The sequence below is a fragment of the Mycosarcoma maydis genome, chromosome 1 (assembly GCF_000328475.2).
Source record: "Mycosarcoma maydis chromosome 1, whole genome shotgun sequence".
Taxonomy (NCBI): domain Eukaryota; kingdom Fungi; phylum Basidiomycota; class Ustilaginomycetes; order Ustilaginales; genus Mycosarcoma; species Mycosarcoma maydis.
The window spans coordinates 1,986,716-2,009,166 of record NC_026478.1 but is presented as its reverse complement, the minus strand read 5'-3'; the positions used below and the strand labels follow the sequence as shown (position 1 = coordinate 2,009,166).

General features: G+C 53.1%; 10 protein-coding genes across 10 annotated transcripts; 5 read left to right on the top strand and 5 right to left on the bottom strand.

The window, feature by feature from the left end:
* Positions 1-129: 129 nt before the first annotated feature.
* UMAG_11618 (uncharacterized protein) lies at positions 130-1,545 on the top strand (the record flags this gene model as incomplete). The annotated part of the gene is made up of 1 exon (XM_011388492.1): positions 130-1,545. The coding sequence occupies one exon, from the start codon at positions 130-132 to the stop codon at positions 1,543-1,545; it is 1,416 nt and encodes a 471-aa protein (XP_011386794.1).
* A 132-nt stretch (positions 1,546-1,677) lies between these two features.
* Positions 1,678-2,877, bottom strand: UMAG_11617 (uncharacterized protein; the record flags this gene model as incomplete). The annotated part of the gene is made up of 1 exon (XM_011388491.1): positions 1,678-2,877. One exon carries the CDS (start codon positions 2,875-2,877, stop codon positions 1,678-1,680), a length of 1,200 nt encoding a protein of 399 aa, XP_011386793.1.
* An 859-nt stretch (positions 2,878-3,736) lies between these two features.
* On the top strand, positions 3,737-4,158 carry UMAG_11616 (protein translocase subunit TIM13; the record flags this gene model as incomplete). The annotated part of the gene is made up of 2 exons (XM_011388490.1): positions 3,737-3,822; positions 3,927-4,158. The coding sequence occupies 2 exons, from the start codon at positions 3,737-3,739 to the stop codon at positions 4,156-4,158; spliced, it is 318 nt and encodes a 105-aa protein (XP_011386792.1).
* Positions 4,159-4,372: 214 nt separating this feature from the next.
* On the bottom strand, positions 4,373-5,387 carry UMAG_11615 (anaphase promoting complex subunit DOC1; the record flags this gene model as incomplete). The annotated part of the gene is made up of 2 exons (XM_011388489.1): positions 4,373-5,193; positions 5,285-5,387. 2 exons carry the CDS (start codon positions 5,385-5,387, stop codon positions 4,373-4,375), a joined length of 924 nt encoding a protein of 307 aa, XP_011386791.1.
* Positions 5,388-5,847: 460 nt separating this feature from the next.
* UMAG_00679 (uncharacterized protein) lies at positions 5,848-7,587 on the bottom strand (the record flags this gene model as incomplete). Its single annotated transcript, XM_011388179.1, has 1 exon — positions 5,848-7,587. The coding sequence occupies one exon, from the start codon at positions 7,585-7,587 to the stop codon at positions 5,848-5,850; it is 1,740 nt and encodes a 579-aa protein (XP_011386481.1).
* A 1,129-nt stretch (positions 7,588-8,716) lies between these two features.
* Positions 8,717-13,408, top strand: UMAG_00678 (uncharacterized protein; the record flags this gene model as incomplete). The annotated part of the gene is made up of 1 exon (XM_011388178.1): positions 8,717-13,408. The coding sequence occupies one exon, from the start codon at positions 8,717-8,719 to the stop codon at positions 13,406-13,408; it is 4,692 nt and encodes a 1,563-aa protein (XP_011386480.1).
* A 1,046-nt stretch (positions 13,409-14,454) lies between these two features.
* UMAG_11614 (uncharacterized protein) lies at positions 14,455-14,767 on the bottom strand (the record flags this gene model as incomplete). The annotated part of the gene is made up of 2 exons (XM_011388488.1): positions 14,455-14,507; positions 14,656-14,767. 2 exons carry the CDS (start codon positions 14,765-14,767, stop codon positions 14,455-14,457), a joined length of 165 nt encoding a protein of 54 aa, XP_011386790.1.
* Positions 14,768-15,120: 353 nt separating this feature from the next.
* UMAG_11613 (tRNA (uracil) methyltransferase) lies at positions 15,121-16,989 on the top strand (the record flags this gene model as incomplete). The annotated part of the gene is made up of 1 exon (XM_011388487.1): positions 15,121-16,989. One exon carries the CDS (start codon positions 15,121-15,123, stop codon positions 16,987-16,989), a length of 1,869 nt encoding a protein of 622 aa, XP_011386789.1.
* A 95-nt stretch (positions 16,990-17,084) lies between these two features.
* UMAG_00676 (uncharacterized protein) lies at positions 17,085-19,448 on the bottom strand (the record flags this gene model as incomplete). The annotated part of the gene is made up of 1 exon (XM_011388177.1): positions 17,085-19,448. One exon carries the CDS (start codon positions 19,446-19,448, stop codon positions 17,085-17,087), a length of 2,364 nt encoding a protein of 787 aa, XP_011386479.1.
* Positions 19,449-20,396: 948 nt separating this feature from the next.
* Positions 20,397-22,310, top strand: UMAG_00675 (uncharacterized protein; the record flags this gene model as incomplete). Its single annotated transcript, XM_011388176.1, has 1 exon — positions 20,397-22,310. One exon carries the CDS (start codon positions 20,397-20,399, stop codon positions 22,308-22,310), a length of 1,914 nt encoding a protein of 637 aa, XP_011386478.1.
* Positions 22,311-22,451: the final 141 nt, after the last annotated feature.

Sequence of the window (22,451 nt, the reverse complement as noted above, 5' to 3'; positions counted from 1 at the left end):
GCATGCAGTGAATCGTGAATTCACGATTCGTGATTCTTTGATGTCACAGTCGTGAGTTGCCAATCGTGATTCGCCCGCCGACACTTCCCAATATATACGTTACATAGCCCAAAAAGGAGACCTACAAAGATGGCTGCAAACATGCAACCGATAGTGCGTCTCTGGTTTCGACAGAAGGGATGCAAGGGCGGTATCACTGCAGCGTCGGGCCGGCTAGTTACGGGCCATCAAGTACTTCACACATATCATCGTCGGCAGGACCCGCTTTCGTCTCGCGGAACATCTTCTCAAGCAGGTCCTGGCTCTTTGGCGGGTAGTTCATCATCATATTCATCACAGTCTGCGGCAGGACCGAGCATTACCAACATATTCCTCGCCACAGCGGCCATCATCATCGCGACTCCCTACGCCCTGGATTTGTACGGACGTGCTACTGGCACAACGTCTTTGCGCTCAACCTTGTCATCGAAATCGGGCAAGCTTGAGCCGTACAATCATCGTCCGTTTCCCTTGATCTCCTCGAGCTACTATCCGGAACCAGATCGCGCCTCTGTTCATAAATTATTGCACATCGGTGTGCCTGCTTCGGTCGTCGGAAGCGATGTTCGCAACGAAGATAAGTTGAAGCAATTGTTGCGGGTCAGAAGCATATACATCAAGGAGCCGAGTTTGGTAATCGAACGAGCGTATACCCCCTTGTACGATACACTTCCCGGCTCCTACTCTATGGCATTGGTGGGAGCTAGTGCAGAAGAAAAGCAAAGGGTGGATCTGTTGGTCAAGAGGTATCCAGACGGCGAGCTGGGGAAAATGCTGCATAGGGCTGTGCCAAATCCTGCCGTGCCACAGATAGAAGTGAGGGGTCCAGTGGATACGTGGTCTTTCGAACGAGATTCGGCTGCGAGCGGCGAAATCCCGGACAGAATTGTGATGATCGTTGGCGGAACCGGCATCACACCTGCTTATCAGCTCTTGACGAACCTCTTTGGTCGACCCTGTACATCTGCTACATCCACGGCTGTTAGTGGCAGCCCGAAGATCGACGTTCTCTATGCGACGCCGAACCTCAAAAATGCGCTTCTCCTTCCACAACTGCACGCACTCGCCTCGGCGAACAAGGACAAGCTTTCCGTTTCTCTCTTTTCCGAGAAACTTGCTGGGTCACCCTCCGCCCTGTCACCCGCCGAGCTCTCTGCGCTGGGCCCACAACTCACCGCCTCATCATCCGGTCGCTCATGGCTGTCCTCGTTGTGGGGTAAATCTCGCTCCGCACTCGATCCACAACTCCGTCTCACCTCCTCGCAATCGCCAACCACTACGATCCCCGTCTACGAATCGAGGATCGTGCAGCAGCATATCGAACAGCTTCTTTCGCCGATCAAGCCGCAACAAAAGACGGGCAGAACATTGATCTTGGTTTCAGGTCCAGATGGGATGGTCGAAGCGATTGCTGGCCCTAAATCGCGCGATGGCCAGCATCAAGGTTCGCTATCCGGTATGTTGGCAAAGATTGGCTGGAGACAGGAGGATGTGTTCAAGCTGTAGCCTCTCTCGCCAAACAGACACGATTTGGTACTCAGGAGCAAGAGAATGAGGCCCATCGATGGTATTTGTGAATCGTAGAGAAGGGTATAGTATTTATGTGAGATTCCATGTAGTGTCCTCCAAGCTTTCCGTTTACACTCCAGCCTTTTTCCGCTTGCCGTCGCGCAGAACGTTGTTCTCGGTATGCTTTTTCGCCGATCGCAGCGATTCGGTGTGAACGAGCTTTCCATCCTCTTGGGGCTTTTGGTAGCCGTCAGCACGTCGTTGTTCCACGCCTACAAGGCCTAGATGATGCCGAAGCAGTGCAGCGAGTTGTGATCTTGCAAGAGCGAGTTTCAGAGACGATGGCTGTTCAGACTTGCACGTAGCTGGTTCGTTGTGAGAAGACTGCTCGGTGAGTGTACGAATAAGGCTCGAGGTGTTCCAACTCGTAGCCACTTGCCAAGGAATTGATCTACCATCCCCCGACGTCGAGCCAGATTCCCTATCGGATGTCTGCAAAGCTTCTGGCAGCAAGTGCTGAGGCGCCACATCCCCTGCCTCCTGTATCGCTCTCACCACGGGTTCCAATTGGTCCGTGATGGGCTCACCAAAATTAATCGTCACATCGGCTCCCCACCTGGGCAGCCACTTGGGCTTCTCTCTCGGTTCCGGCATTAATCTGTCGAATCCGGTGATCCAAATCGGCACGACCACAGGCAGCTTTTCCGCCTCGATCAACATTCGTGCTATCCCCCATTTGAACCGTCTCAACCTCGTACTGGTACTAACATTGACGTATCCTTCGGGAAACAGATGAATCCATTTACCCGCGTCGAGTTTAGAGATTGATTCGTCAATGGCGGCCTGATGAATACCACCACCACGATGCGTTTCGATGCACTGTCCGTTGCGGAAGAATTTGGAGAGGAAGCGGTTGGTGAACATGATATCGCTTGCACCGAGGGTCCAGCGAACGGTGTGAGGGGAGCGGAATGAAGAGGCTGGGAGTGATCCCCATATTGTGGGTTCGTCAAGGACAGATATATGATTGCAGTAGGTGAGCAGGCCCGTCGAGGAGGACAGGCGTTCGGGAGAGTGGAGGTGCGAGAGGAAGCGTTCGAGCCCTCTTACGGTGACTTTGCGACAGCCGTAGCGCAAAAGTGTACGTGAAAACGCGGCAACCGCTCGGATAGTGAGGTTCGAGGAAGAGGAGACGGATGCCGAGGAAGACATGGATGCTACGGCACGAGGTAAGCGAGTGCCAGTAAATGATGCTGTTGCTGCTGATGACCCTGCAGAGCCAGAGGCAGCTGTTAACGGTTTCGCAGCGCGTGCTGTTGGCCAGACCATGCCGTTTACGCCGACGACACTACAAAGTCGAAGATATCTCGTTGACACCAATGCCTTGCAGAAGCGACCAGTCGGATCTTGCAATCACGAATGCTGATGGACCAGATCGTCTGCTACAGTACCACGTGAAAAATGCCTCCACCTTGCAAAGTGAACCAAGCTGTATAACCGTTCGGGAACGCTGAGAAGACCGAGCTGCGGACTCTAGACTGGGCCGTCTCGAAACGTTGATCCTTTGTAGTGTTGAGCAAGTCTTCGCAGGCCGAGACAAAAGATGAGATGGTCGTCGCTGCTCAAGATGCTGACCAATTTTATATCACCAAGACACAACACCGCCGGCTAGATCTAGACCCGTTTCTGCTCTACCTTACCCAACATTTCTGAAGGTTCCGTTGCTTTTTCAACCACGAACAAGAAGCACCAATCGTGAATGTGAATGTTGGTTTCTGTTGCCGTCTCTACCTTCTCGGAATGCCTTTGCTTTCTCTTACTCTGAGTGCATGCCGATCTTGGCCATTTTTTCTTTTCCTTGATGCTCCGCGGCTTTGAAAAGCACAAGAACCGAAGGGCACACCACCACGCACGTTTTCTTGATCGGAAAATTAAACGTGAATCACGAATCATGAACCACGAAGGGTTCTTCTCTACAGCAGCAACAACAGCAGCGAGCAGGTGGAGAAGGACACAGTCACGAGTGCGCCCATATGCGCAAGAAAAATATAAGTATTACATAATCATAGAAAGCTGCAACAAATGTTCAGCCAGAAGGTCTTGTCGTTCTGTAGCCTACCTCAATCTTCTCGACATCACACCAAGAAGTCATACTTCTCAACGACGTACGACATATCACTCATACGCGATGGACCTCAGCTCATTAACAGGAAAATCGGCCGCTGCAGGTGGGGCTACCTCTGCTGAGCGCAAGGAGGCGATCAAGCAGCAAGTGTAAGTCGCGGTAGTAGCACTTCGTTCTGCTGCATTGCTCGCGATGCAATAAAATGCTGATTTGCTTGCTCTTTCTTGTTTTGTACTGCGGCGCTTTTCTGCAGCTCCTCTGAACTTGCCATGGCCAACGCACAGCAGCTGATCACCAAGGCGACCGAAAAATGCTATTCCAAATGCATTCCTGCCCCCGGTGCCAGTCTCTCCGGCAAGGAACAGACCTGCCTCACAAGATGCATGGAAAGGTACTTTGAAGCTTTCAACATTGTCTCTTCGACGTACGTGCGCAGAGTAAGCAACGAACGCGCTGCTGGTGCCGTTGCTGAGGCCGGCCTTTAGAGGTCGGCAGAAAGCAGATCGACGCTCTGCTCTGCCAAACACAGAATCTGGAACAGGTAGCAGGCCGTACGTTGTCGAGTACCACACCATTGCGTATGTCGGCCTCAAATGCACATTGTATCACCACCCCTAAGTCTGCGTATGCGCGTAAGGATGTGTCTGCATGAAGCTCGTACGCGATGATTGCAGCAAGCCTGGTTGGAATTGCATACAGTCAGCGGATGTTGCCGAATAAATTAAGCCCAGTTCTGCGTAACACCGCACCAGCTGCGCTCTCGTCGCCGGCTTGGTCGTCTTGAACATCAACACTGGCCGCGTTTTGCAGGGAAAGCAACTGAGCCAACGTGACGTTTGGACTGTGACCGCTCGACGCCTGTTCGTTTCGGAGTCTGACCTGAGGTGGTAGCAGCATTGAATGTGTGAGTCCATTAGTCGGTCTCTTCAGCCCTTGTGGGTTGGGCGCGTCGCTTGGTTGGGGTCCGAAAACAATGAGTCTTCTGATATGCGTATCCTTACCGTTGAGATGGTTGGCCAAGATGCAAACCTGAATCAACCACACTCGGATACCTTGGGACTCTCCTTGATCATCGTCATCTCGCTCCCCTGCGGGTCCTGCGGGTGCACTCTCTTGCGTTGCATCGTCTTGACCATCCTCTCCATCAGCCTCCTCGTCCTCTTCCGCCGTCACCGCATCGACACTCCCCGGTGTCATGTTGAAGTGCTTCCAACCTTGCGGTGCATCAAACGTTCTCTGCCTCACCATCGTTAGATCGTGATAATTCGTGCCCGCTTTGACCGCGATTTTCGTCGGAGTGTAAGAGTCGTCTTGCTTGACATCCAGATAGATCGAAAGGTGAGTGACACAAGTACGTCGTGAGAATTGGATGCTGATCAGATGCGGTTGATTGCCATCCGATTGCCACAGCTTTGTGAGGTCGGAGGACCGGAGTTCTGCGACGCCTGAACCGGGTTTGTACGACGATAGAGTCCACTGTGTGCCCGGTGATGAGCCAACGTCTGCTTTTGTGGTTCGGTCTGTCAGGGCGAACAAGGCAGAAAAGAGCAAGCAAATCAGCATGAGAGGCACTATCTGTGCATGTACAGGATACATAAGAGTAAAACTTGCCTTCGACATCGTAGATGCGACGAGATCGTTTCCGTTTGCTGTTGGACGTTGGTGTTGTAGCTGTCGTCCCACGGCTCGTGCTGGCAACTACAATGTGTTCCATTCCGGATGTTGCAGTTCGTCGTGCCTTTGTGCTAGACTAAAAGTGATGCCGAGTGAGTGAACAACAAGTGGCGAAGACGCACGAGTTAGGTCGGAAGATAAATGGCTAGTGCTATCAAATTCGGATCAACACCGAAGCAACGCTCACGACTTATGACGAGTCGTCTGTGAGTGCATTCATTTATTTTTCTAGCTACACGCTCTCATTCACGAGTATATCATCTATCACGCATGCTATTGTCAAGTCGCGTTGCGCGTAGAGTGAAGAGAAATGGCGTCCAGCGTCACTCTCGACTACCTAGCGAACAACACTTCGTGCTTGTGACTCGTGGCTGGCAAAGCTTCATGACCTCACAACCTCAAGCTCATTCTCGTTTCACAGGTTCACAGCTCGACGGATGGCAACTACCATCTATTTAAAAGGTTCAAAAGCTGGTTATGTGAAAAGCATCGAGCCGATTCTACTCACAATCTCCATGTTGCGCTTGATCATCTGAGTCCGGCTTCGCATTCTCATAAGACGGCAACTCCTTATCCTCAATCAATGCGCTTCCAATGATTGTCCCGACGCTAACGATTGCGATACCAATGAAGACCCATCGCAATGCAAATGCGTACGACTCTATCGCTGCCTCCTGCAGTTCTTTCGGCAATTCGGGCACGATGGAAGTCTTGTGTCTGATCTCAGAGATGATCTCGTCAGCTCCCTTGCCGGTGATCCTCTGTCGCAGCTGCCTCTTCAGTAGCGCTTGGAAGAGCGTACCACCGCCAGAAACGCCCAGGATCTGGCCCGTGTTGCGTGCCATGTACGACATGCTCGTGGCAACGGCTACGTCGGATCGAGGGACTGAGTTGATGAGCGCGATCAAAGTGCAGGTCAGGACGCCGGCTGTCCCAAACCCGTGTGGTACGATCGAAGCATAGGTGAAAGCTTCCGAGCTGGACCGCGTGAAAAGTGCGACACAGACAATCGAGACGGTAATAATCATTGCGTTGATCAGGTTATACCTGTAGTACCGACCTGAGCTTCGCATCACCACACCTGCCAGCACCGAGCCAACACTGAGCGCAATGCTGTTCGGAATGAGATGCAATCCAGCCAACGAAGGCGTCTCGAGCTTAACGGCTTGAAAGAAAAGAGGCAAGTGGTACAGCGTACCAAACGAGACAACTGAGAGGCAGAAATTGGCGAATGCCACCGCAGCCCCGGAGCGCTGCGTGATGAGACGTAGTGGCAAGATGGGCGTGCGTGCGATGTTGGCCTCTGCGTAGAAAAAGAAGCTGATACTGGCGAACCCGATCACAAATCCAGCCCACACCGTCGGATGCGACAAGGGCACGTCGTTGGCGCTCATCAGGCTCAGTGAGATCAAGGTACTTGAAAGACCCAGCACGAGCGAGAAGGCACCCGCGAAATCGATCGATTTGAGCTTCTCCCACTTGGACTGATGTACGAGCCTATTGGGCGTCTTGACCCTGACAAAGGCAAACGCTAGCACATAGTCGGCAAGCAATAACGGAATCTGGATCAGAAAAGCACGTCGCCATCCGATGGTATCGTTCATCCAACCGCCGATGGGCCCACCGAGGCCCGAGCCCAAACCAAAGATGATGTTTGTCAAGCCTTGCAACAGACCACGATTCTTGAGCGGGACTACGTCTGAAAGGATAATGCTGGTGTTTGTAGTGAGACCTCCGCCTCCTACTCCAGCTAGCGCACGGGCGAAGATGAGCACATTCATCGAGGTGGCAAGACCACACAACAAGGTGCCGGTAGTGAAGAAGGTAAGCGCGATGAACATGCAGTTGCGACGTCCTACAATGTCAGTTAGACGGCCATAGAGGGGCGTGAAACAGGCGACCGAGAGAAGGTAGGCGGACCCGAGCCACTGTGCCTGCTCGGATGCGTTAAAGGAGCTGCTGATGCTCGAGATGAGTGTAGCGGTGACAGTTCCGTCCATGCTGGCGACAAAGACGGGAACCCAAACAGCAGTGAGGAGAGGCGCAAGCTTGCGCAGTGGCGGCATAACTTTGACATGGTCATCTGACTCATTCTGTGTTGGCGAAGAGGATGTCGTGGAGTTATCGCCGTTGTTGTCCTGGTGATGTGGTGTAGCTTGATAGTTTGTTCTCTTTGAGCCTTGGTCATGCGAAGCCAATAACGAGGTCTGCTCGTCGACGACGTGATTGGACATCACCATTCTAGTTTCCTTGCACAGCGCTGTGCTTCGTACGTGCCACGGCGAGAATGGATTGGTGAGGATGAGAAGGAAACGAAGAGGAGATGGAAAATTCAAGCCGCGAAGGCGTAGACAGGCTGTACTTCTCGCGTGATGAAGTCAGCAGCGGTAATACACTCACTCACGACTAATAGAATCACGCACGCATCACGAATCGTTCGACAGCGCAAATCCTCCGTGTCGTGATTCGTGATTTACTTTTCTCGGTGGTCATGCCGGTTATTCACCGGCCAAATTTCGAGATTCACGATTGGGTCTCCGCTTTTGATTGGTCCTCTCGACGAAAGCATGGTCGGTATACATGGAACCACCCTGTCGGCTACAACAGAGTATACGATCCGCTTCTGCAGCTGGATTCCTGCGAGCTCGGCACAGTCTCTTCTGAGCTTCCTCGTTGACAGGATACCTTGTGATCGTTGTTCACCGTGGAAACTCGGCCGCTAGCTCGTATACGTGGAGAAGAAACGGCGCTCATGACGTTCGCAGCCACTTGGCAGGTCGCATTACAGATGTGCAGTGAGCTACTTCTCACTCTTCTGGCTATTTCACTTTCATGTTTGTCAAGTTTGTAGAAATCGACTGATTGCCATGCAAAGCGCATGAGCGATAGATAGTAAGTCCGGCAGCTGACGAAGGGACACCACATCGTGGGCGAGGCGTGAACGTGAGCACAGAATCGTGAATCGTCACGCATGCAATCACGAATCACAAATCACGAATCACGAATCACGAATTTTGAAATTCTTGTTAGACCCTGTTTTTAGTGAAAGCCTTTCAAAACACCTTCTCCGTGTTCCGACATCCGGGATCTTGGTCGATTCACGATTTTTTGTCTGATATTTTTTTCCCCTCGTGCCTTGTGTAAGTTGTAATCACGAATCGTAAGTGGGAGTTGGTTGTTGGACGAAAAAGTTTCGTTTTTGCAACTTTTCCCAAGCAGAGTTGAAGCTTCTCACAAGAACAACGCCAGAGCTCTAGCTAGGACAACGAGACCCTCGGTGCCCCCCTTCTTGCCTTCTCGCCTGCTGCCACTGTTCGTCACGCACACACTCCCACTCTCTGCAAGATCAGCAGCGGGCTCTATTACACCATGCCTGGTATCAAACGATCAAGGCCAGCAGAGGAAGCCGCGACCGGCTCCTCCAAATTCGGTGCGACTAAAAAGAACAAGAACGCCGCTCTTGCCACAACTTCGACTCCTTCCTCCTCGTTACTTTCGGCACAGGAAGTCGACTTCCCCCGTGGCGGAAGCTCTGGCTTGACGCCGCTCGAATTCAGGGAGGCAAAGCGCGAAGCTCGTTCCGAATCCGCTGCCAACGAGCTCCTCTTCAAGGACGCAAAGGATGAACAAGCATTGGCGAAACGTAACAAGATCAAGCAAAAGCACAATCGTGAGAAACGCAACGATACTAAGAAGAAGCGCACACCTGCTGCCGCAAGTGCACCTACGATGCGCGCAGAGAAGAGCGAGCACCACCGAATCGAGCACATCAACTATAAACGTCTCGTTCCTGGCTCTCGTCTGCTTTGCTCCGTCCTCGCCATCCACCCAATCGCCGTTGTCGTCTCACTGCCCAACCAGATGCTCGGCCATATTCCTGCCACACAGATCAGCCCACAGTTTACACATCGTCTCCAGGTCGCTGCTGATGCGAGCGCTGAGCACGATGACCAAGATGAAGATATGAGCACGGAGGAGGACAGCGAGAGCGATGACGACGATGCAGAAACCAACAGCGCACCAAACAAGCGGTCAAAGAAGGATGTCACAAAGGTCCCCGAGCTGTCTGAACTCTTCCATGTCGGACAATGGCTGGTCGCTAGCGTCGTCCAAGTTCACTCTGGCGATGTTGCCAAGGGCCGGCCCACCCGCGAGGGAGGCGAGTATGAAAAGGAGTCTCGTCGTGTAGAGCTCTCGCTTTCCCCTCACCTTGTCAACACGGGCGTGTCCATATCGGATCTTGACGTCGGCGCATCCCTCTCTGCAACCATCTCGAGTGTCGAAGATCACGGCTACATGCTCGACAGCGGAATCCCCGAGTTCCGCGGCTTCGTTGGCTTCAGCGATGTAGCCAGACTCCCCGCCAGCTTCCACGCAGGAAAGAACGGCAAGTCACTTGAGGTAGGCAGCGTTGTCTTTGCCAAAATCACCAAGATTCCGGAAAGCAAGCGCAGCTTTGAAGCGACGCTCGATCCCAAGACCGTCTCGACCAGCCCGATCAAGCACACTCCCAGCATTACCGCCATCCTCCCTGGTACGCTCACTAAGGTTCTTGTCACCGCTGCACTCCCCACCGGTCTCAACGTCAAGCTTTTTGGCATGTTTGATGCTACTATCGATCGTTTCCATCTTCCCGAGCTCCCACAAGGCAAAGACATTTCTGACGTTTACAAGGAGGGATCCAAGCACGTAGCACGTGTGCTGTGGGACTTGCTCAGCCCGCCTTCCACTGCCTTGCAGAGCGACATCCCGGAGCACGAGCGCAAACTTGGCCTCTCGCTGGCGCCGCAGGTGCTTGCTCTCGAGGCGCCAGTCGCCAAAGATCAGCAGCTGCTTCAGCACGCTTACCCGATCGGTGCTATTCTCAAGGTGACCGTGGTGCAGACCATCAACGACTGGGGACTCGTCGTCTCTGTTCATGACACTGATCTACGCGGCTTTGTTCACATCTCACAAGTTTCGGATGACCACGTTGTGTCGCTGCCACCCTCTTCCGGCCCGTTTGCCAAGGAAACGGTGCACAAGGCTCGTGTCGTCGGTCACTCGCCCACCGATCGCACCTTGCAGCTATCGCTCAAAGCATCTGTGCTGGAGCGCAAATTCATGCGTGTTTCAGAAGTCGAAGTCGGCGAAGTCGTCACTGCCAACATCATCAAGCTGGGTCTACCCAATGCAATCTTCCTCCAGTTGCAGGGTCACGTGGATGGCGTCGTCTTCTCCAATCACTTTGCCGACGTCAAGCTTACGCAACCCGAGAAACGCTACAAACCGGGTCTTTCGGTCAAAGCGCGTGTCATGGATGTAGATCCCAACCGCAACAGGATTGTGCTTACGCTCAAGAAATCGCTCGTCAAGTCGGATCTGCCCATCGTTGCCTCGATGCAAGATGCACGAATCGGCGTCGTGACCAACGCTACCGTCTTCCGCGTCCAAACCAACTCGCTCATCGTCAGCCTCTTTGGTGGATTGAAGGCGCTCGTGCCTGGCAGGGAAGTGAGCGAGAACGATTTCAACGACGTCAAGAGCAGCTTCACCGAAGGCAAGGTGATCAAGATCAGGATCACCGAGGTCGACTATGAGAATCAGAAGGTTGTGGGTAGCATCAAGCAGACTTTACCCGAATACCTGGCCAAGCTCAACGTGGATGCGGTCGAAGTAGGTGACAAGGTCACTGGTAAAGTTGCGGCCGTGCACAAGGAGGTGGTGGTGCTGACGCTAGTGCCCACGGGAGTGCGTGCATTGCTGTCGCTTTCCGTGCTCGCTTCGATGCGCAACACGACATCTCAAGAGCTTCTTGAGAGTCTTGAGGAGGATCAGGAGATCGAGGATCTTGTTGTGTCGGCCAAGAACCCTGCCAAGGGCATCGTGATTGTAGCTGACAAGGTCCGCTCCAGCAAGAGTGAAGACGTTGAAAACAACGGATCCACCTCAGGCCAAGTCAAGCAGGGGAATGTGGTACAAGGTCGCGTTATTCAGAAAAACGACAAGTACCTGGACTGCGTCGTCGCTCTTGGCACTGCTACTCGTGCTACGCTTCACGTGACCGACCTGGCGGACGACTTCTCCCGAAACGTCTCCCTGCCCAGCCCCGGCCAGACCCTCCAATGCTATATCGTGTCGCTCAAGTCGAATGGCAAGAGCGCTGTCATCTCCACTCGCCCGTCGCGCGTCGCTGCTTCTGACTCCGCCGAAGTCACCGATCCGGAAATCTCCTCGATCAGCGACCTCGCCAAGGGCCAAAAGGTACGTGGCTTTGTCAAAGCCATCACGAATGTCGGTTTGTTTGTCACCGTCGGCCGCAAGCTCGATGCGCGTGTCCAGGTGCGTGAGCTGTTTGACGAGTTTGTTCGTGACTGGAAGACCCGTTTCACCGTCGGTCAAGTCGTCTCCGGCACCATCATGGACACCAACGTGCACAACAACGAGATCGAGATGTCGCTCAAATCCACTCCAGGCAGCATCAAGCCTCGTGCAGAGCGTGCCGAAGAACGCGCCCTGCTCGACGCTAAGAAGCGTCCCAAGAGATTGGCCGACTTCAAGGTGGGCGACAAGGTCAAAGGTTTCGTCAAGAATATCATTGGCTTTGGCGTTTTTGTTCAGATCGAGGGCACCAACGTTTCCGGTCTGGCGCACATGAACGAGCTCAGCGATGGCAAGGCGGACGAGGCCTTGAAGGCTTTCAGGGTGGGCGACAAGGTGAGGGCAATCGTGCTGAGGATCAACGAGGAGAAGAAGAAGATCAGCTTTGGGCTGAAGCCATCTTATTTCGATGCTGCTGACTTTGAGGACAGCAGTGACGAAGATGAAGACGAGGAGATGGCAGAAGCCGAGGCTGAAGCTGATGCAGACTCGGCCAACGAAGACGAGAATGAGGACGAGGACGAAGAGAGCGATGAGGAAGGCGACTTTGTTGAGATGGACGAAGATAGCGATGACGAAGACAACCAAGACGACTCCAAGCCGAAAAAGTCAGCCGTTCCGTCTCTTGCGCTCTCCGGTGGATTCTCTTGGTCCGCCGGTGCCAATGACGATGAGGAATCGGACAACGGTCTGTCTTCCTCCGAATCCGACTCGGACTATGACTCTGACTCGGAAACCGGAGCAGCCAAGAAAGCGGCGCAGCGCAAGGAAAAGGCTAAGGCGAAAGCCCAAGCAAAGTCTCGCAAGAACGCGCTCGAAGAGGACCTCACCGCGGACCTTGCTTCCAAAGCACCTGAATCAGCCACCGACTACGAGCGTCTTCTTCTGGGCTCGCCCAACTCGTCGTTCCTCTGGATCCAGTTCATGTCGTTTGCTCTGCAACTGTCGGACGTCGACCGTGCACGCGAGATCGCGCGTCGCGCGCTCAAAGTCATCAACTACCGTGAAGAGCAAGAACGCATGAATGTTTGGATCGCCTTGCTCAACCTCGAAAACACGTACGGATCGGACGAGACTCTGGACTCGACGTTCAAGGAAGCCGTTCAGGCCAACGACGGATTCAGCATGTATCTCAAGATGATCAACATCTTCGAGACGAGCTCCAAGACGGAAGAGGCACAAGAACTCTTTGTGAAAGCAAAGGCCAAATACTCTGTCTTGCCAGAGTTCTGGATTGAATATGCTCGCTTCTACCTGCGCACCGACCAAGCGGATGCTGCTCGAGCGCTGTTGCCTCGAGCAATGCAAGCTTTGGACAAGCGAGAACACACGTCCACCATCACTGCCTTTGCCATCAACGAGTTCAAGCTGGGAGACGCCGAACGCGGTCGAACCATCTTTGAGGGTCTGGTAGACAGCTACCCGAAACGGTTGGATCTGTGGTGGCAGTACTTGGACCAAGAGTCGAGGTTGCAAGACAATCAGGCTCAGGTGAGGAACCTGTTCGAGAGGACAATGACGTTGAAGTTGACGGCCAAGAAAGGTAAAAGTCTGTTGAAAAAGTGGTTGGAGTACGAAAAGAAGAATGGGGATGTGAAGAGTCAACAGAAGGTCCTAGCGAGGGCCAAGGCATTTGTCGACGAGATCAACAGTAAGAACCAGACGGTCGAGGATGAGGCGGAAGAGGAGGATGACGAGTAGATAAGCGACTGGCGATACGGCTGCTGCTTGTTTGAAGATTTGGTGAGAGCTCAGCATTGGTAGAATAAGAGCGTTGTATATATTTTTGGCCGAGAGCCACGATTGCCAAAGTGCCAACTGTTCTCTGTCTTTTATGGACACATGCAATGTGCAGCATGAGTGTGTATGTGCGAGCCTGCGTTCTCTATGTGCGGTCATCACGAAGCTCGCCCAGTCTTGCTCGACACACCACACTGTTGCTGGACGCGGCCAAACCACCTGTGCAAGCAGTTCACGATTGTGCCTCCAGCAATGTCAGGCAAATAGGAGCGCTTGGAAAGCTGGGTGCTTGAGTGCAGACGTGTGACAACGAGGTTGGGTATTCTCACAACTGGATCGCACGCAGCTCGTGCGGCAGCACTCGTGACTGCTGGGAGTAGTTGAGATCCAAAAGTAAGCAGGCATTGTAAGCTTTGAGAGGCTCTGGGAAAAGCGTAAGACAGCACCGTGAATGTGCTCTCTGGAGGTCGGCCTTAGCTGCAAGCTCGTTCCGGTGCTCTTCGTCCGTGTCGTCTCCCCTTCCTTCTCAGTGACAAGAGCGTCTGCAACAGATCCGCCAAATAAGAACCAGAAAGTATCCGGTTTGTCAAGCTTACAGCACAGTGCCATGTTTGTCTCACACTATATCTCTCTGCTTGCACGCACATGCGGAAGGCCTCGACGGGGGCAAATGAAGTTGCAGAAACGTAGTGCGTCGAGACGGGCATCCGCTTCTGCTTCGTTGCCGCGACAACCGTGCAGTTTGTGAGCAAGCGTTGACGAAGGAATCGTGAATCTTTCACGTTTTGCAGTGGGAAATGTATGTCAGTTCGTAGTTCGAGCGGGACCTGTTGGTGCTCAGCACCAACAGGACTGAGGCGTCTAGACTATGCACTTCTTGGTCATTTCGTGATTGCCTTTCACAGCAGTGGAATGGTACATGAGCAAGATACGCCTACACGGCAATGTGTATGCTGGTGTCGGCGTATCCAGTCGTCGTCGAGACTGTCATTCGTGAAGCTGTTGTATCAAGCAATGTGGCGTCCGAGCAGCTCGTTGAGGTAGTACAGAGCAAGGGGGGCTGTGTTCGTCGCGATTCACACCAGCGAAAGCAGAATCAATATAGTCAGCATTGCCCATCTTACCCAACCATTCCGCGCGCCTTACATTCTCTCCTCAGCAGTTTCTTGTGCATCAGAGCGAGATTCCAGCCGCGAGCAAGCACTTACCAGACCAAAGACCTGCAGCATACACAGCAAACTGTTTCAAAGTGGCTCGTGCCTGCATCTGAGCAGCAGCAGCCTCCTTTGGGCTGGGTTGACGTGGTGCACCTCCAAACATGATTGTGTTGATGTTGTGTGGGCTTTGCCTAGATGCGTATAGTGTGGGTAGACTGTGAGATGATAAACGTGAATCGTGAATGTTCAAGAAGGCGGAGGACTGAGTGCAAGAGGAAGAGGGAAGAAGTTTTGGCTGCAGGTGACCCGATGTATACCCCGATCAAGAAAGAGTCTCGAGTGAGATTCACGATTCACGATTTCAGGGTCCAACACAGAAACATCGTGAATCACAAATCACGAATCACGAACCACGAATTCGCCAAAGAACAAGTTGATCAAGAATCGTGAATGTTCGAGGTTTTCAACGCCTACGACCATCACGAAGAGTCTGCCCGAGCAGGGCCACAAAGAGTGATGTCGAGTTTCAATGGCGAATGTGGTATCGAGCCGAACGGTACAGAAAACGCCATCAAGGCAGCTGAAGGTGCCAAACGAACCACAGTGCAGCATCAACAATTGCCACCTCGACCAAAACTCGTACCCATTTACCCGTCAGCTCAAGCACAGACTCCACCATCTTGTTCTACCGGTATCGAGGGCAAGTTGAGATCGACTCTTCCGTTCGAGTTCTCCGGATTATGCGCAGAGACATGCAGTCAAGGAAGAGAGAATGGCGTGTGGGCCTCAATCATCACCGCTCCCGCCTACGCACCAATGCAGAGCTGGTTGACAGTGATGCAGAGCCTCATACGCCATCCTGAGCGCAACTCTACCAACATATTGCGTGCCGATATTTTGTCCGAGATCTTGGCTTCTGACAAAAGACCAGACGCGCTCAGCGAAGATGCGCACGAGAAAGGGTGGAAACGGCAATGGACGGTACGTAGATCGTTGCTGCCCAGACGACCCAATTTGGACTGGAGCATGTTACAAGATTGTTCGCTCTACTATCGATACAACTCAACGGCAAGGAAGACAAAAGACGAGCCAGATTTTCACCAGCAGGAGAAGGCGGAGGAGGGGAACGGAGCGGAGGTAGAAGAAGCAGTGGTGGTGTACACCCCTTTAGTCGGTGATGTATCCCATCCCAAGATGGATCTACCCGAGTCATGCAAGCCCACAACATCGACAACACCTCCAGCCGCAGCACAAGCACAGATAGGTTACCCTCCGCCTCACGAATCCTACATTCCATTCTACCATCCAAAAGTTCGCGCCCTAGCATTCCACTTTCACGCTATTGCTCCTCAAGACTCTGCTGGAGAAACCAGGTTTGGTCAACTCGGGATTTCGCTCATTCCCTTCTCCTCTCCTCACAGCACCTTGGCGCCTCCATCGTACCCACCGACACACCGACTTTCCCGCGTAAGCCTATCGCTCCTGACCACGCTGCATGTGCACACGTGGGGCGACCTGCATTCGTACCGCAAACGAGTGCATCACGATCAGATCGTGCCGCGCTCGCTCTACCAAGATGTCTACCTTTCACTAAAAGCCAAGTACGCGTCCGAACTGATAGCAGGATGGAAAGAAGCGACGGATCCAAGCAAGCATGTCTTTGAAGAGATGGGGATCGCCGCTTTTCTCATCGGATTGTGGGAGCTCCACTATCGAAAGCAAGCAGATGACGAACGAGAGTGGAAGAATAGTGTAAAGTTTGTCGATGTGGGCTGTGGGAATGGACTGCTAACCCATATCCTAATGCGGGAAGGATTCATTGGAGTAGGACTCGACATGAGAGAACGTAAAAGCTGGCCATCCTTTCGCCTGCACGGTTCAGTCTTGCAGGAATGGACATTCAACCCTTCCAACCTCGTCTCTTCGCCCTCGCCCGACAAGTTGGAACCAGAGATATGGAAGGGTGCATGGCTTATCGGCAACCACGCCGATCAACTTACACCCTGGCTTCCCCTGCTTGCCACCCACTACCGTTCGGCGGGATTCATCAACCTTCCCTGTTGTTACTACGCTCTCGATGGCACCCGTGACTTCCCATTGTTACTCAAAGCGGAAGCAGGCGAAAACGTGTCGAGAAACGAGCAGTATTTAGCCTACGTGAGTCACCTGCATCGGTGGAGCGGTTGGAAAGTCGAGTTGGATCCATTAAGGATTCCGAGTACGAAGAATTGGTGTTTCATCGGGAGGACAAGGGAGACTGCGTCGGTAGAAGCTGTGCAAGGAGATCAGGACAGCTTGTTGACGCAGAGAGTGAAAAAGGCGGTCGAGCAGGCATCATGTGGTGCATGGGGCAAACAGATTCCACGACCGTCTGACAAGACTTGAGCTACACGCACTACCCGACGCCGGAACGACATTTGTCTCCACAGTTCCATTCACGATTCATGTTCTGCATACGAGGTACAATATTCCGAGTATCTTTACTCGGAGTGCCATCCATACCGCATAAAGGCATCCACCGTGCTCACCTTTGCATCCGTGAAAGCACTCAAGATCCCCCGCGCCTCCATGTACATCCAAACCTTGATCATGGGCAACATTCTGCGGAGTTCTTCTTTCTTTGGCACGTGCATGCCTCCTCCTTCCTGATGCTGCAACTCCCTGCCCAAGTGACGCAAGATCGGCAGTGCGCTCTTGAACAGATCCATATCGGGATCCAATTGGCGTCCAATACCCTCTAGCAGCAGGATCGAGATGACCGTATTGACGAAATCAGCCTCCATCTTTACGTGATGTTCGCGAACTGCCATGAGCACCTTGTTGAGCACGTCCGAAATCTTGATTTTGGCGAGCGAAAAGGTTTTCGACTTTACGCTGAGCACGAGATCTTGCATCTTCATGGCGAACACGTCCTTGTCGACGACCAGATCGGGTGTGCGACAACGCTCTACCATGAGATGGCCAGCTAGCGCACCGTCGAATTGAGCCACGGCCGAAAACAGGTCGAGGAAGTTGCGTCGGTTCAACGGCGTCAATTCGACCGTTAGACCTGCATCGAGCAAAACAATCTCGGGCTGATACCCTTGTGCATCAAGTCGGTCAAGCTCGTCCAACCATGCATCTTGGTCATGTTTGAGCGGACGTAATCTCTCCACGATGCTTTGGTCCACCTGATCGTCCGGTGTAGCCGGTGCCTTGCGGTGACCAGGCGCATAGTCGCTGTCAAACTTGCTCAAGATACGTGCAAAAAGATCCGAGAGCAACGACTCGGTGGAGGGCTTGTAAAACTTGATCATGATGTTGCCTGGGTGCAAATCGGCGTGGGTGAAGTTGTCAATCAGCAGCATGTTGAGGAAAGCGTCGAGACCCAGGTTGGCTATGCGATGGTCGAATTTGGCACCTCCCAACTGCAAAAAATGTTTGAGCGGTAGGGCGTCTTCGAACTCTTCGATGAGCACCTGTTTTGTACTGAACTGGGTGAGTGGACGTGGGAACGAGATAGCAGATCTTCGACGCGCAAAGTTGTCTTCGAAGCGACTGAGGTTGTTGGCTTCGTTGCGCAGATCGAGTTGCGAAAACATCATTTCGGCAAAAACATCGACCTCTTCGGGGAACGAAAGCCATTCAGCGCCAGGAACTATGTTGATCAGACGTGCAAAGAAGCGCATGATCTTGATGTCTCGTGCAATCGTCTTTTCGACGCGGGGATGGAGGATCTTGATGGCGACGCTGTTGGTGGGAATCTGCGGAGGCGCAATATCTTCTTCGTACGAAAGTGCTAGCGTTTTAGACAGCTTCTGCGTAGCTTCGTCCTGGGTAGCTTCCTTCTTTGCGCGCTTGTAGCCCGGGGGTAGCAGGTCGTGTTTGAGCGTTGCCTTGTATACTTGCGCTACAGCACCGATTCCCATGGGCTCATGGCCAAACTCTTCGAAAATCTCGTCAAAAGGTCTCTGGAAAATGCGTTCGATGACACGCTTGGTGTATCGGAATGAGTGCGGCTTTCCGTTCGAGTGCAGACGACCCAGTCGCTGGCAGAGCTCGTCCGGGAAAAGATCTTGACGGCTACCGGCCCATTGAGCGAGCTTGATAAAAGTGGGACCGGCGCGCTCCATCTGCTTGACAAGGAAGGAATACCACCAGATGGCACCCCAGCGATCTCCCTCCTCGTCCTTGCGAACCTTTCTTCCTCGCCTCCTGCCTTTTTCTCGTCTACTTCCGACGAGCAGCATTGGAGCAGTGAAAATGACTGGGAGGAATAGGATCAGAAGGTAGATAAACCGTCTGCCCGTGCCGAACGGCTCAATGATGACGGCATGGATGACATTGCCGACTTTGATGAAGGCTCGCACGACAAAGTTACGACGCCGAAGATCCTCGTCATCTTCTTCTACTGGAGGTGCAAAGCCTTGGTGCTCTGAAGACACTTGCGTTTTTGCTTCAATGCGGAGCTCGGACTCTGACTGAAGCGGTTCTTGCGTCCATAATCCACCAAGCAAGAAAGCGGCACCTAGACCAACAATGGCTATCGAGGCGATACGACCAGCTCTGTCTCTAGAGTATGATTGAGATGAGCTCGTGAAGGACGAGCTTTGGGTGAAAGCGCGCGAAACCTGAGATCTGAAAGGCTGGTCAAGAGGAATGACCGGCCTTGTAGAGGCCAACAAGGACGCTGATCGGACACTGGTCTTCTGAGCAAGCGGCGAAGGTGCACCGACGAAGCAAGTGTAGTGAATCGGAAGAAGCAACCGGGGCGACAAGCTCAGAACGCTCGAACTCGAAGAGACATTGTTGATAGTACGGCAAGCCGTCGCCAGCGCCAGTTTCGTGCGCAGATGAAGAAGCATGATGCTACGTCTTAGCGTGCTTTACGAAGGACGGAGTTACGATTGCCTAGCATGGCATGCCTGCACAGCAGCGTTGTATGCTCGATAGGATGGATTCGCAGGGTCTAGCGTAGCCTGGAGAGTAGCCAGAGACGATATTCGAGATTATAGACGTCGATGTTGAGGATGGTGATGGATGCAAGAGAGCTTACTGGATTGCGATAAGGTCCAGTCTGACACTTGACACGTGAGCAGAGTACTTTATCCTCGCTTCGTCGTGTGTGGTGGCTTATATTAATAGTCCACCAGTGAGTGAAGCCAGCTGCTGGGAGTCTGTGAGTGCTGTGCTGTGTGAAAAGCAACTCGGAATCACGAATTCACGATTCGTCGGACAGTAACGTCGCAACGCTACGTCGCGGTGCATTCACGATTTACGATTCACGATTCTGATTTCAATTGTCCAACACACAGTCAGCAGCCGCCGCGTGCGCCCCAAAACAGCATCGCGATCCTCCACATTCACGATTTGTGATTCGTGAGTCGTGATTTTTGAAAAGCCGAGCACGGACTTGGCACAACACACACAATCTCAATATCGTGAATACGCATAAGTTAAGCCCGATTCAGAACAATCGTGATTCACAAAATATTGACTTGACTTAACATATTGCACAGCCAACGAACGTGCAAGTCGTGAGTGCAATACGCACATCCGTGAATTTTGTGTGATCTACGCGCTACACGCGCAACAAGTGCAACCCATGACCGTGAACGCGTTCTGGACGGCTTTCTTGACTCTGTCACTTTCGCCAGACATGAGACAGAAAAGACAAGCCGCCTTGTTCCACGTCAAAGTGTGCATTCCCGCATAGCGACGCACCTCTATCCATCTCTTCTCACCTCGCTGTTACAACAATAACGCCCTCGGTCACGAACAGCGGGCGATCATCCCCGGTCCGCTTCTTCACAATGATTGAATCCAACGACTACGAGCAAGAGCGGCTCAAAAACATCAGGGAGAATGAACGCCTGATGAAGGAGCTAGGTGTCATGGGCGGCTCTTCGACCATCGGTGGCCCATCATCCAAACGTACTACACCCACCAAACCCAAGAAACAGGCGACACCAAAGAAGAAGCCCGACACAACACCTACCCGTATCATGCCCAGCCGTTCCAGCGCACGTCTAGCCGGACACGAAGCAGATTCCGAAACCCTGAAGCGCAAGTACGAAGAAGAGGCCGAAGAAGCACGCAAGGTGGCAGAAGCAGCCAAGAGAGCACGACATCAGCCCTTCGATCTCTCTGGCATGACGGGAGGCGAATTGGAAGAAGAAGCTATCATGGCGCTTGAGTCGACGCTGCAAGGTCTTGCCAACAATACATCATCAGCAGCCGAACTGGTGGATACCAAGGATGAAAACAAACGTCGTTCGGCAAACAAACCAGACCCGCAATTTTCAACAGAAAGGAGAGAACTCGAAGACATTCTCAACAAGATGACACTCAAATCTGCAGCCAAAGTTACGCCCAAACGGATTTACTCGATGGCCTACCATCCATCTACAGATAAAGATCTTGTCTTTGTAGGCGACAAGGAGGGATCTATCGGTGTGTGGGACGCTGCTCCGGTCGCATTTGCTTCCAACCGCAACGGCGTCAAGACTGCAGATGACCAGGACGAAGACGCGGAAGAGCGCTTTCCAGAGGGCAAAGCGTGGACGCTGCAAGTACATGCTCGTAGCCCCGTCACGTGCATCAAGTTTGACCCAGTCAACCACAACTCTGTCTTGTCATCTTCTTACGATTCGACGGTGCGCAAGCTCGATCTTGCCACAGCCAAGTCGGAAGAAATTTGGGCAGGCGAAGAAGACGTTTTGCTATCGATATTTGATGTGCTTTCACCTTCGACCCATCCGAGCGTGTACATGGATACGCCTAACCCATCGCTCGATGAACGCTCCATGTGGATCGCTGATCACCGCGGTGGTCTGCTCCACATTGATCTGCGCGAGAGAACTCGACGCGGCAACAACACGCGTCGATGGCAGGTGTGCGAGAAGAAGATCGGCGCCATGTCGGTCAACCGTCTCGCTCCACACTGCATCGCCACGGCGTCGTTGGACCAACACATTCGGCTCTTTGATGTGCGTGCGCTAGCCTCGGTGGTCAAGCAGACCGCCGATGCGCCGTACAACTATAAAGGCGTCGATGCGGACGATCTGGAATCCGCGCAGACCAAAGCGCAATTTGCTTCGAGTAAAGCTAGACAGGCATGTACTTCGGTCGACTTTAGTCCGAGGGGTGATCAGCTCGTTGGCGTTTCTTACGACGACGTGGTCAAGGTGTGGAGCATGGAGCCTGGCTCGTTGTTTTCCGAGCACGGTTTGAAGAATCGAATTGCCACCGCTAAGAGCAACAAACCAAAGGGCGCCGTCAAGAAGCAAGTTCCCGACTCGGCCTCAGACACCGGGCCCGGCCTGCTCTCTTGGCTTTCAAGAGCAACGCCACTCGGAACGAAAAAAGACGTCGCTGAAGCCATCAAGCAAGAACAGGACGCACCTAGCCCATCCCTCTCGAAGCGCCCAGACGACGTTCTCGCCAACCCGACGCGCATCCCACACAACAACCAAACAGGGAAATGGCTCACCCTCTTCCGCGCCAAATGGAACCAAAACGCTTTGCTCGAACCTCACTTTACCATCGGCAGCATGAGCCGAAGAGCCGAAGTGTACGCTGCCGACGGCACGCTCCTCAGAAGCTTGTGGGACGAGAACCTGGTCACCGCCGTCCCCGCTGTTACGTGTATGCACCCCGTGCTGCCCGCAAGGCTGGTAACAGGAAACGCATCGGGCAGATGCACCTTCTGGTCTCCAGATCCATGACCTTTGCATCTCAAGCTTACCCACTCGTCGTCGTCTGCCCAGAATACGCCTGCTAAGCTCCACGTTCCTGAACCTCACATCTGTCTACTCCACGCAATGCACCGGCACGCGCCGTATTGGCAAAGCAGATCGGGCTAAGAT